The 13,398-nt window shown below is 39.1% G+C and overlaps 1 protein-coding gene across 4 annotated transcripts in view; it reads right to left on the bottom strand.

The window, feature by feature from the left end:
- The window catches only part of TTC29 (tetratricopeptide repeat domain 29), a 235,139-nt gene that overhangs the window by 4,555 nt on the left and 217,186 nt on the right, over positions 1-13,398 (bottom strand). Inside the window, exon 12 of one of the 4 annotated variants that reach the window (XM_021101530.1) lies at positions 9,852-10,566. The exons of the other annotated variants lie outside the window; for them this stretch is intronic. Coding sequence (XP_020957189.1) covers positions 10,496-10,566 — 71 coding nt within the window. The 3' untranslated portion in view covers positions 9,852-10,495. Of the gene's footprint in view, positions 1-9,851; positions 10,567-13,398 lie in introns of those variants that run through there. 4 annotated transcript variants of the gene reach the window in all.

The raw sequence follows: 13,398 nt of genomic DNA, 5'->3' as shown, positions 1-13,398 counted from the left end.
TAAGAATGGGGTCTCCATTTCCCTCAGTCCCGTGGAGCTCTGTACACGAGCCCCACTGGCCTTCAATGCCAGATGCTCCAGGGGCTCTTTGTCCCAGTGCCAGATCCCAGCACATGAGGGTTTGATGTGGGGCTCAGAACTCTCACTCCTGTAGGTGAGTCTCTGTGAACCAGTTCGTTTTCCGTCTGTGGGGCTTCCCACCTGGGAGGTATGGGGTTGTTTATATTGGGAATCACCCCTCATACCTTTTGATGTGGCCTCCTCTTTTTCTTCTGGAGTAGGATATCTTTTTGAAGGTTTCTGGTCCATTTGGGTGGAGATTGCTCAGTTTTTAGTTGTGAATTTTGTTGTTTTTAGGAGAGAAGTTGAGCTCCAGTCTTTGTATTCCTCCATCTTAATCCTGTCTCCTTGGACCTTGCATTCCACTTTTCATAAGATTCTGCACATCTTCTATTTTGTCCCCAAGTCCCCAACTCCCACTTCCCCAACTTCTGAAACATTTACACTGCATTCATTTTCATTTTATTTTCTGAAATTCCCTTTACCATTTTTTTTTTTTTTTTGCTTTTTTAGGGCCACTGGTATGGCATGGAATTTACCAGGATAGGGGTTGAATTGGAGCTGCAGCTCTTGGCCTACACCACAGGCACAGCAGTGCAGCATCCAAGCCACATTTACAACCTAACACCACAGCTCAAGGCAACGCCAGATCCTAACCCACTGAGTGAGGCTAGGGATGGAACCTGCATCCTCATAGATACTAGACAGATTCATTTCTGCTGAGCCACGTCGGGAACTCCCTCCCTTTATCTTTTTGCTCTGACCGCATCTTGGCTGTCCTCTGAGGACACTGCAAGCCCAGAAACCCTTTGTGTTTTCCTTGTGCTCAGTCCTCTTACCTTTGGACTTAGAGATGGATAGATGTTCTCCTGTCTACTGCTCTCTTTCAGGGCATTCGCCCTCCCTTCCCTTCCTAAAACTCATATCATCAGTTTATACAATCAACTAATGTGATCTTGTGATCAATTTACCACTGGGATCAGTCTCAGCTGATTTTATCATTGGCTCATTGTCACTTGCCTACCACTTGATCTCAATTCCTTAAGTTCTGTTCTTTTAGATACTTTCCTTTACCTTACTGTAGCCATTAATTCCCATGCTCATTCTTTTTTCTTATTGTTTTTTTGTTTTTGGCTGAGCCTATGGCGTGTGGAAGTTTCCAGGCCAGGGGTGGAACATGTGCCACAGCAGTGACCCAAGCTACTGCAGTGACAATGCCAGATCCTTAACCCACTGCTCCATAGGAGAACTTCCCCATACTCATTCTTAAACTTTGTCGTACTAGTAACTGCAAGCCCCCTTAAGCTCAGTTTCCTGCATTCAACTAGTTGACTGCCAGTTTTTATTCTTGCTAGATCACTTCCTCTCCTACCCTCCCACCCCACCAAGCAATTCTTCAAACCCTCTGGGACTTCCAATCCTACCATCTTTTTTTTTTTTTTTTTAGTGGTTTTTCAGTGTTGTGTTAATTTCTGCTGTACAGTTAATTTCTGCTGTACAGTTGTACACATACACTCATCCATTCCCATAGAGCCTACCATCTTTTCCTCATTTCTCCCTATTTTGATTTCTTCTTTCCCTTTTTTATATGATTTAAATTCCATGGTCATTCACCCTCTTGCATGTTGGCTGACTTTCTTACATTTTTCTCATTTTATCATACTCACTAGACAAAACTGTAATCCTAGTTAAATCCAACTCTCTGCCTATCCCTCTCCTGCAGTGTAAGGCTCAGAAGACTGGAAAAACACACAATTGGGCCTCACTTTATTTATTTTTAATTTTTTAATTTTAATTTTAATTTTTGCTTTTAAAGGCTGCACCCACAGCATACGGAGGTTCCCAGGCTAGGGGTCCAATCGGAGCTGTAGCCACCTGCCTACGCCACAGCCACAACAACGCCAGATCCAAGCTGCATCTTCGACCTACACCACAGCTCACGGCAATGCCGGATTCTTAATCCACGGAGCAAGGCCAGGGATCGAACCTGCAACCTCATGGTTCCTAGTCGGAATCATTAACCACTGCACCACGATGGGAACTCCTGTTTTCCAGTTTCATAAAGGAAAGAAAACATAGTAGGAAAAAGCTTCCACAACAGTTACTCATTCATTTAATTTCTGTTCTATATGCTTCATGTCCCCTGTGCTCCCATCTAAGGCCAATCCCTCTACTTCTTCATTAGGTCTTATCCTTTCTTGCCTTCACGAGACATGGCTCCAGCAATCCTGCCTTTCACTTACCAGTTTTCTGTTTGTTTGTGATCTAGTAACCCTTCCCCATTAGTATCTACATTTTGGCTGAAGTCACATGAATAAGTTCTCACCAATGAATGTAGCCAGAATGCTTCTCGGTCTGATCGTTGGGCATTGGGCATTCATTTCTCCTTAAACTTTCCATCTTCTTTAATCTTGAACATGGAAAACTATGACTTAGTTTCTACCATGCAGAAATAACAACATTCAAACCAGTGGTTCTCAGCTGGGATGATTTTGTTCCATAGGGAACACTTGGAAATATCTGGAGATATCTTTGTTGTCAAAACTGATAGGTGGAAGAGCTATGGTTATCTAGGGGACAGAGGCCAAGGATGCTGCATAACACCCACTATGCCAGGACAGCCATTCCCTACCCTTCTCCCCAACACAAAAATCATCCAGCTCAAAATTCTCTTTTTTTTTTTTTCTTCCTTTGTAGGGCCGCAACCATGGCATATGGAGGTTCCCAGGCTAGGGGCTGAATCGGAGCTATAGCCACCGGCCTACACCACAGCAACCCGGGATCCGAGCTGCATCTCTGACAAACTACACAGCTCATGGCAACACTGGATCCTTAACTCACTGAGCAAGGCCAGGGATTGAACCCTAGTCCTCATGGATGTTAGTCGGCTTCGTTAACCACTGAGTAATCTCGGGAACTCCAAGCTCAAAATTTTAATAGTGCAATATTGAGAAACCCTGCCCTAGGGAATGGTGCAGCAATAAGATGGAAGGTCATGGCTGCTTGAGTGCCTGTGGGACTACTTTGTAAATGTAGGCGGCTCACTTTAGGATAAAGGAAAAAACAAATTTATGCACTCTTAAGTGACTGTACTTTTGGGATCTGTGATAGAAGCTTAGCCTTACTTTTTTTCCCCCATTTTTAAGGTTAGTCTTTAACTAATATATTCTTTCACTCTTTGAGGTAAAGAATTACCTTGGGCTTCTCAGTTTAATATTTTCATTGCATCACAATATATAGAACCGTTCTGATATCCTAATGCCTCTTTTATACTGTCTAAAGTCTTAAACGCAGCATTCGATTTGGTTTGGCAGAATGTGGCAATATTTCTTAAACTGGATAAATTGTTCCTAGATTTTCCATGTTTGAAATCAGGCCTCGTTGGTCTCAAATAATTGTTTAGCATTCATTCTCCAGATGCTGAGCCAAGGTGATTTTTTAAAAATTTAATTTTATTGAAGAATAACATTAAACATTAAATCAATTAAACATTGATTTACAATGCTGTGTTAATTTCTGCAGTACAGCAGTGTGATTCAGCCATCCACATCCCCATCCCCATCCCCATCCCCATACAGGTTATCACAGAACACTGAGTAGATTTCCCTGAGCTATACAGCAGGTCCCTACTGACTATCCATTCCATGTAGCCAAAGTGGTTTTTACTGTGGAGTATTTTCCAAGTAGATTCTCTGAGAAGCATAGCTATATCTGCAGCTATTCTTTTACTCAACTCAGGCCACAGGTGCCAGTTTAAATAAAAGACATTCACACCTGCTGTGTTAGGAAACATCAGCAAAGAGGTTTAATTTACATTGGGGGACATCTGAAGTCATCATTCAGGTGTTCCGAGACTTCTGTTCCTTTGCAACAAGGTGATCATTGTGGGATGGTTGACTCTTGTTCCCCATCTTGCAAAAGCACTCATTTTGATTCCTAGGTTTCCTCCTGTGGGTCTGACTTAGGGTCTGACTTGAGATGTTTGATTGGCAGGTCTTCAAGGAGGCTGGATGATTAGGACTCACATCACTCCAGCGAGGGAGACCAGAATCAACCAAAGCTGAGAGGGTGATATTTGCTTATTTTGTAATGCCTACATTTTAGTAGAAGCAGGCACTTCTCTGTTGCTAATAGTAAAGACTCTCAAAGGGTAGATTCTCTCAACTGGCAACAAAAGGATCTCATTTCACTACCTTTTAGCCCACTTTGTACCAAAGAGCAACAGAATAAGTCAATAATGCTGAAAGGCAATAAACCCACAATCCCGTTTCTTCACTTGAAAATAATGGCATATAATTTTCACGTGATACAGTATTATATATAAATGAGATCTTAAAATATGTTATCTGTAGGGGAGTATACATTGAAATGGAAGAGATGCTGCCTGGTAGTTTTGTGACTGAAAAGGTGGATGAATTTTTGTAATTTTGTCAGGCAAAACATTTTTAGTGGCCTTGCTAGAAAAGGGTAAATAATAACTCATACATAAAGGTTGTGTCAGAGTTTATAGACTAGACCCCTAGTAATGGATTCAACCTTTCCACAACAAATCAAAAGTACCGTTGTATGCTCACATGAATATACAGCAGTCATTACCTTAAATTTAAAACTCACCACAAGCTGCAAACACATAGAGCAGGCTCTGAAGGCTGCATTGTATCAGTGTGGTCTGCAGAGAATTTCTTCATAAGGTTTTTGCCTCATTGAAATATGTGTTGCAGTTCAAAGCTAAAGGGATTACTTCTGAATAGTCATCATAGCGGTTGATTACATTCGTATGTTATATTTAGCTGGACCCTGCAGGCTATTTTACTCCATTAGCTCTGCTGGTCCCGCTATTGTCAAAAAGTTGATCACCTAATGTTAAAAGACTGTGCTTTCTGTTGACCTTATCAAAATGTCTCAAAAGGTTTTGGTACAAACTAAAATTCAGATTGTGTTATATGAAAATGATTGTGAATAAATACTACGTACAAAAACTGTTCATATCTTATAGGGGGAATCTTAGCATTATGCCATTAATGAGGAGCTTACATTCTTGTGTTAGTATTTCAGCACATTTTACTTAAAATCATAGATTCAATTTTAGTAGAAATAGTTCTTTTTCATGCTGATAGTAGAGAGTCTTGGAAACTGATTTCTGACAAAAGAACAGAAGTCTCTCCCTCCTCCCCATGTATTCAAATCATATAAAACTAACATTATGGGAATAAGCCCAGTATCAATATTAATACAGTCGTACAGCTACGATGGCCCTATTACAATGTGGTTTTAGAGGGTCACTGTACTGAGGAGAATAGAGTACATAAACTAAAAATTTATCATTCACAGTTGCAATCAGATGATCACTTTAATAAATTAAAATTTGGAGTTCCTGTTGTGGCTCAGTAGTAACAAACCTAAGTATTCATGAGGCTGTGGGTTCAATCCCTGGCCTCGCTCAGAAGGTTAAGGATCCAGTGTTGCCATGAGCATCAGTGTAGTTAACAGACATGGCTCGGATCCCTTGCTGCTATGGCTGTGGCCAGCAGCTGCAGCTCCAATTTGACCCCATATGCCATAGGTGTAGCCTAAAAAGACAAAAAAAAAAAAAAAAAAGGCTTATTATTTAGATAGGAGCTATATAGTTTCATTCACTTAATCACAGCAGTTGAAAATTTTTAAAGACAGTTAAGTTGAATATATGTTCTTTTTTTTTTTTTTTTTTTGGCCATGCCTGAAACATGTGGAAGTTCCTAGGTCAGGGGTTGAACACACACCACAGCAGCTACCCAAGCTGTAGCAGTGACATCACTGGATCCTTAACTTACTATGCCACAAGAGAACACCTGAATATATATTCTTATAAACCCTGAGTCCAGCTGCCAGTATATTATAAGGCGTATTTTGATAAGCTTGACTTTTAACCTGTCTTTATGAATTAGCTACAGAGTCAGTAACAAATGAAAGTATATCTTTGACAAAGATATTGACAGGTATGGTTATATTATTTAAAATAACTATAAAATTTTCACTAGAATCACATTATAAACATTATAAAAGCTATCCTTTGGGGACAAAGATGATTTTGAAGCTACCTCAATTCAACAGCTCATCTTTGAATGAAGTTCCCAGAAGTGGTGATGGATTGGCACTCATGTGTCCTTCTTGGCATGGTCCTCCTTGTAACTGATGGTGTGTAAAATGGCTGGTCAGGGACACAGCCTGTGAGGCTGGACCACTGCCAGACACACATGATGGCCTCATTAGCCCTGTTCTCTAGTCATCTGAACTCTTCAGCACAGAGATGTTTCCTAATATTTCTTGTACTTGGTTGCCTTTAGCCATGCCACTTGATACTCACAATAGAGAAGGGGTGGGTATCGAGAAAACAGATGGCACATTCAACTGGGATTTTTGAAAAGACTTCAATGAAAGGACTATTGAGAGATGAGGGCAGGGCTATAGAATGACAAGCAATCCTGAATACCCAGTGACATGCAGTGGAAGGATGCTATGCCATTCTTCCCCAGGCTGAGGGCAAAGGGGAAGAGGATGGCGGTACTGGACCCTGGGTGAGAGGCGGAAATTTAGAAAAGGGCTCACTTAATTGAATCTAGAAGCCACAGTTGCAGAGTGTCTGAACTGAGTAGAAATCAGGGGCAAAGAAGTAACTCCCGACCCCTCCACCTCCTAACCTCTGACCTCCTGCTGGTGACTCCCTTTGCATACATCCAAGCCAGGAAGACAGAAGGCAAGTGAACCTGTGAGATGTAGTCTGAAGTCAGTCTCCTGGGACTGAGAGCAGACAAAGTGGGAGAATGGATATTGGGTGTGTGTGTGTGAAATTGCATAAAATAATCACAAAGTGCAAATAACACCAGTTTTGTTATGTGAAGCATGGTTTAAGTGTCAACATACTTGATGCTCATATATGATTTGGTCTTTCCTTTTTCTTTTCCCCTTGTCTTTTTCTTCTTTTCCTTTTTTTTTTTTTAATATTGCTGTGTCATTCATGGCACTTCCCATTTTATAGTCTATAAAAATTCAATGAATCAAAGCCTGAGGTAACAGGGTTAATCTCACTTTACCAAAAAAAAAAAAAAAAAAAAAAAAAAGCGAATTTTCTTGGTAATATTTTTTTATTTTTTGCTTACAAACAAAAAAAGTAATCTGTTCTACCCTGTGTTCTGAAGCAGAAATCATGATGTGGTTATTCTAGATCCAATGAGTACAATAGTCAAGATATAACACTTTTAAGGCAGGACACATCTTTCAAGTTTGGGATAGATTCAAGTGTCAAAAGCTGACATGTGGCCTTTCATATTACAGGTTCTGGTGTATAGCAATTCCCTTTTCAAGGGCTTTTGTTAATATTTGAAGCCTATTAAAATTTATGCAAGGATCAGAAGTATATTCAAACTCAAAACTGGAGGCTCTTTTTCCCTCTTAAGCATCATTATCTTAAATAGACTGGAGCTAGACTTGGATGAAGTATTGAAGAGACCACCTTATAACTTTTAATAAGAGTATCTGGTTCACATTTATCAGTCTGTTCAGACATTGAAAACTTTTCTAAGATAAATATAGTGTTGATGTCTTCATACAGTTGAAAAAAAATTTCTCCTATTAATGCCACATTATAAATTCTGCATTTTTTCCTAGTCAAGCCGCAATAACCAAAATCAGATTACCCTCTTTCCTGAAAAAAATCTCCCCTCCTCTACTGAGAGGAGATTTTGTACTAGGGCATATAATAAGGACTTCAGAAATTTATTAATTTTTATTAATTTTTATGTTCTAATTACTATCATTTTTTATACTGAAGTATAATTGATTCCCAGTGTTGTGTCAGTTTCAGGTAAACAGCAATGTGATCCATTTATATACATACACATTTTTTTCCAGCTTCTTTTTCCTAATAGGTTATTATAAAATATTAAGTATAGTTCTCTGTGACATACAGTAGGTCCTTGTTGTTTATCTTTTTTTATATATAGTAACATGTATATGTTAATCTCATCCTCCTAATCTACTCCTTTCCCTCCCCCCTTTGGCAACCGTAAACTGGCTTTCTACAACTGTGGGTCTATTTCTGTTTTGTAAATAATTCTTTTTTTTTCTTCCAGATTCCGCATGTAAGTGATATTATTATATATTTGTCTTTCTCTGTCTGACCTTCTTTATTGAATATGATAATCTCTAGGTCCATTCATGTTGCTGAAAATGGTATTATTTCATCATTACACCCAATCTGTCTGATCTCAGAAGTTAAGCAGGGTGGGGCCTGGTTAGTACTTGGATGGGAGGACTTTTTTTTTTTTTCAAACTGCTCAACCACCCTAAGCTCTAGGCATTCTTATCCCTGATGTGCAGATAAAAAACCCACAAAGGCTGAAGGGATGAACTTGTTCCACATCACACAGGTGAGAACTGGCTCAGTGGAGATGCAAACTCAGATCAGTTTGGATCCAAAGCCTGTGCTCCGAAGTCTAGACTCACTCTCACGCCCATGAATTCAGAAGAAGGAAGGTGAGTAACAGGAAATCTGTTATGTGTGTTAGGCTTGGGGAGGAGGATTTATTTGACTTTGTGGAGCACTGCTGTGGAAAGCCTATTTAGTTCTTAATTATTGTTTGTCTATTTTCTTGTCTTCTAGAGGTCGTTTCTAATGTAGCAGTGAAAAAAAAATTGCCACGGGCCCTGGGGATCTCCCTGAAGATCTCCAATCTGACAGGAAGTCCAAGACAGCCGGGCTTGGGCTGGAGAGGAGCGTAATCCAGGCTTTCCATCGGGTGCGTGGTTGCCTTTATTTCATTCTACTTTGACTCAGCCCCTAATGCATTCAGCTTCATAAAGTCAGAAAAAGAGGGAAAGAAAAGCAATTTATTCATGTTTTCACTGGAACTCGCTGCAGACATGAAATTTCTCTAAAAATGCAAATCACTTGGTGCAACACCAGAGAAACTCGGTAGCTAAAGCTCTTAGAGGAAAATCCTTTCCCAGAGCTAATGTTTTTATGCCCTGTGATTGAATAAATCAATCCATTTATTACAACATCTTCCCTTAAGTTTTTTTTATCCCTGGATGAATGTGTCGAAAGGTACTAGAGGACTTTTCTTTATCACTGAGAAAATTGATTACACTTGTTAATTTGGCTTTTAATCCTAGACGTATCAAAACAAATACCATAAACAAGTGTAGAAGAAATCAATATAGATCTGTTCAATATCAGATTGATCAAAAAAGGATTTAGTAAGACTCTCAGATGTAAAATACTAATGTACAAGCAAAGCCTTTACTTACGTAATACAGCCTTGGACAAGCTCAGGATCTGAGAGAAACTGTTTCTGAAAACAGGATGCACTTTTGTTGCATTAAAGAAAAATCCCCCAAAGGCCTACTTATCCAAGGTATTTAATGTGAATATTTGTTTTTAAAAGATTTCTTGTCTTTTGTCCAGCCATTCTTGTTAATTCACAGGGCATCATATCGCAATTTTTTTGTTGTTGTTGTTACATAAAGCAAAACTTACATTTAACAAGTGTAAGGCTGGTCATAAAAAATAGAGAAATCAACACTCTTTTAAAAACTCAGACATCATAAGGAAAGGTTATCAGCCATTCTTTGCAGCCATTCTTTGAGGATAATGAGAAATAAAAATTATGTACAAAGACTTCTGAAATACTCAGGCCAGCCTTGGGCCATTACCACATGTATTTTGTAGAACCCAAGTAGCAAACCAACTGCTCGGTCAACTCTTTTGATTAAACATTTTATTTCATTTTTTTTTTTGGTGCCACATGTGAAGCATATGGAAGTTTCCAGGCTAGGGGTTGAATCAGAGCTGCAGCTGCCGGCCTACACCACAGCCACAGCAATGCTGCATCCTTAATTTACTGAGTGAGGCCAGGGATTGAACCCGCCTCTTCATGGTTACTAGTTAGGTTGTTACTGCTGAGCCATGATGGGAACTCCCTAAACAGATTTTAAATTCCACTTGTATAATCATGAATGAGATAGAGAGTCATGCGACTTTTCTTTCTAAATGATACCAGCTAAACTGCTTTTCCAATAGTGGGTATAGTTTATGCTGAACATTCTCTGTTTACTGGTAAACCCTATTCAGCTGTCATTCATTCAGCAGGTATTCACTGAGTATCTTCTGAGGGAAAAACACACAACTGTGGCCTAGGTCCTGGGTACCACTGGTAGCAGCGTTCAAATGAGGTGGATTCAGGAGGACATGGCTGGGAAGAGGGCTTCAGTGGAGGACTCTATCCATAATCACAGCCTGATTCTCTGTGCTAGTGCCTGCTCTTCAGACAAAAAAATGAGAGTTTTACGTACAATTTGGTAAAGCAATTTAAGAGGATCATCTAGGAGGGAGCGCGGGGTTTCAAAACCAACACGAAGACATTAACAGAATACATGGAAATGCATTTAAATGCTTGTCTCAGGAAGAGTAAAAGTCTGTTGGATTTTCCATATCAGGACTCAGATTCCTCAATAGCTTGATTGGTGGGTCTAAAATGTGAAGAGCAGAGAACCCCTGTTAGAGCATGTCCCCTAACATGTGTGTGTCACACTCCTGCACGTGTATTTTGACTTATAGATAAGTAGAAGTCATTTTTGAAAAACTTTTTGTCGTTTGAATTTAAGCATATCATCACCATTTATTTATCATCTTTGGATTATAGACTTTTTCTGGCATTTTTAAAAAGTTTTCTTGAAGTATAGTTGATTTACAACGTTATGACAATTTCTGCTGTACAGCAAAGTGATTCAGTTATATACACATACCCATTTTTTTTTCAGATTCTTTTCCCATATAGGGTATCACAGAATATTGAGTAGAGTCCCCCTTGCTATACGTCGTGTAGAATCTTCTCTTTTAAAAAGTAATATATTTGTGCTTGTACCTGGCATGATGTCTTAGAGACAGTACATACTTAATGCTTTCTGAGTGAAAGAGTTTGCAGCTTATGATTTACTTTAAAAAAGCGTGACATCATAAAGTATTGCTTGGCATATAGTGATGACCAATAAACATCTGTTAAAGGACAAAATAAATGACTTATTTCTGCTCTTAAAATTTGAAGTGCAAGCACAAAATATATATAAAGGCAAAAACATATATATAAAGATCTATAAAAACAAAACTAGTTTGAAACTGGTTTGAAAAGCCAGCTAATTAAAAAAAAATTCTCCAGCAAGATCTATGGACAACTCTTTAACGAATACCTAAGAAATACTCAATTTTTGAAAAGTAGTTTTCTTTTTCACTATATTACTTGCTCATCTTGCGAGAAAAGCAGAAAAAGTCTAAACTTTTAGCCACAATATCTAAAGTGCTTCAGAAGAAATGGGATCTTCATGCACAATTGCTGAAAATAGTTTAAGACAGTTAAGTTTACAGAACTACTTAGTTTTCCCTTTCCATCTTTTAAAAAAGTTTTATTGAAGTATAGCTGATTTACAATATTGGTGGTAATTTCTGCTGTACAACAAAGTGATTCAGTTATACATGTACACATATCCAGTCTTTTTCAGATTCTTTTCCTTCCTGTTTTAATTAAAGAGGGTTTTAGCTACACAAAATTTATTAATTTTCATCGATTCAGCTTTGTAGAGAATATTTAAGGCCATGACATTGGATGAGATGAGTAAGAGAATGAGTGGAAACAGAAAAGAGGAGAAATTAAAGCTGGAGCCATGGGCCAGTCTAGTGTCGACAGATGGGAAAGATTAAGTGGAACCAGCAAAGGAGATTGAGAAGGAGTGCCCAGGGAAGAAGGAAGAGCCAGTTGAAGGTAAGCCTTGGAAGAGGGAGTCATCAACTCTGTTCATTGTTGCTGACAGGTCAAATAACTTGAGGGGGGCAGAGCTGAGAAATGACTATTGGATTCTGTGATATGAAAGTCATTGATGGGCTTGAGAAGAGTAATCTTGGTAGGAGGTGGGGCTGCTGTGAGGGGGTTCAGGAGAGAATGGGAGGAGAGTAATTAGAAACAGTTAACATAGATGGTTCTTTAAAGCATGCCGTAATGAACAACTAGAGCAGAGAAATGGGACAGAACCTAGTGATGATTGTGAGATCAAAAGACTTTTTTTTTTTTTTTTTTTTTAAGATGAGAGAAATTACAGCATGTTCTTCTTACTGGTAAGAATGATATACAGGCCATTTGATGCAGATGGAGAGAGGGGGGAGAACTGTTGGAGGTAATGGCTTTGAGAAAATGAGAATGGATGAGGGACGGTACACAGGTGGACAGGCTGGCCTAGGCTAGGAGTGTGACAGTTAATCCTCAGTAAAAGGAGACAGTGTATATTGAGCCGAGATACAGGTGAGCGGGTAGATGTGATGGTATTTTATTGACGTTCTCTTTGGATTGTTTAAAAAATGAAATAAGAAATAGGGTCATCAATTGAGAATGAGGATGGGGGAGAAAGTGTTGGAGGTTCAGGAAGATGAGAAAATGTGAAGCAGTTGTCTAGGAGAAGGGGAGAGAGAACCCACTGGGGAAATACAGTGATTGGGGTTAGCATTAAGGGCCCACTTGAGGTTGTTGATCATGAATTTAAAATGAGACCAATCAGTGTGGCTGTTGTAAGAATATAAACAGGAAGTGGTCAGAGAGTTAAATTTAGGTAACGTGATGGTTTAACCTGGCAAGTGTGAAGAAGAGAAAGGGGCAAGGGATGGACCACAGAGGTGGTGTCTTCTGCTTAAAGACAAGAGTAGTTTCCACGTGGCAATTCCTCCCTGGAATTTTCCAGGAAATGTGTATGTTTTGCTAAATCCTGAATCTCACGGAAAAAAAGATACGTTGTTAATTGGGGAAACAGGTAAAGGTGTTATCTATCATTCCCCTGTGAGAATTAAAGCTTAACAGCATAAAGATGTTAGTTTGGGGGGAAGAAATCCACTAGCATCAAGTTGAAAGGAAGAGTAGGAAATGCTTACACTCGGGATCAAAGTTAAGGTTGACACTGCTGGAAACTTAATGAGAGCGTGTAAGAGAGAAATAGTCATGTTATAGTCAGGCTTGTTTTTAGCCGTTGCCGTGTTATACGTATGTGTTTGTGGCACTGTCTGCTTTGCTTGTTTTTGTGAACAACAGAGATGCTATTCGGCTTACGTGAATGGTATACCTTATAAGATCTAGGAACGGTGTTCTCAAAAATAAGTTTTGGAAGGAGAAACAAGAAAAATCTGTTAAGTTCTTGGTATGTGATTCTGAATAGTGTTTTTACATGCTAGGAGACTAGAGTGTTATATTATTTGAATATTCACCACAATAATGTCTGCTGGCATTTTCTACTGTTTGAATATTCACTATAGGCAACAACTCTTTG

Source organism: Sus scrofa, chromosome 8, assembly GCF_000003025.6.
Source record: "Sus scrofa isolate TJ Tabasco breed Duroc chromosome 8, Sscrofa11.1, whole genome shotgun sequence".
Taxonomy (NCBI): Eukaryota; Metazoa; Chordata; class Mammalia; order Artiodactyla; family Suidae; genus Sus; species Sus scrofa.
Note: the sequence above shows the minus strand (reverse complement) of the source record. Positions and strands in the feature narration are given on the sequence as shown.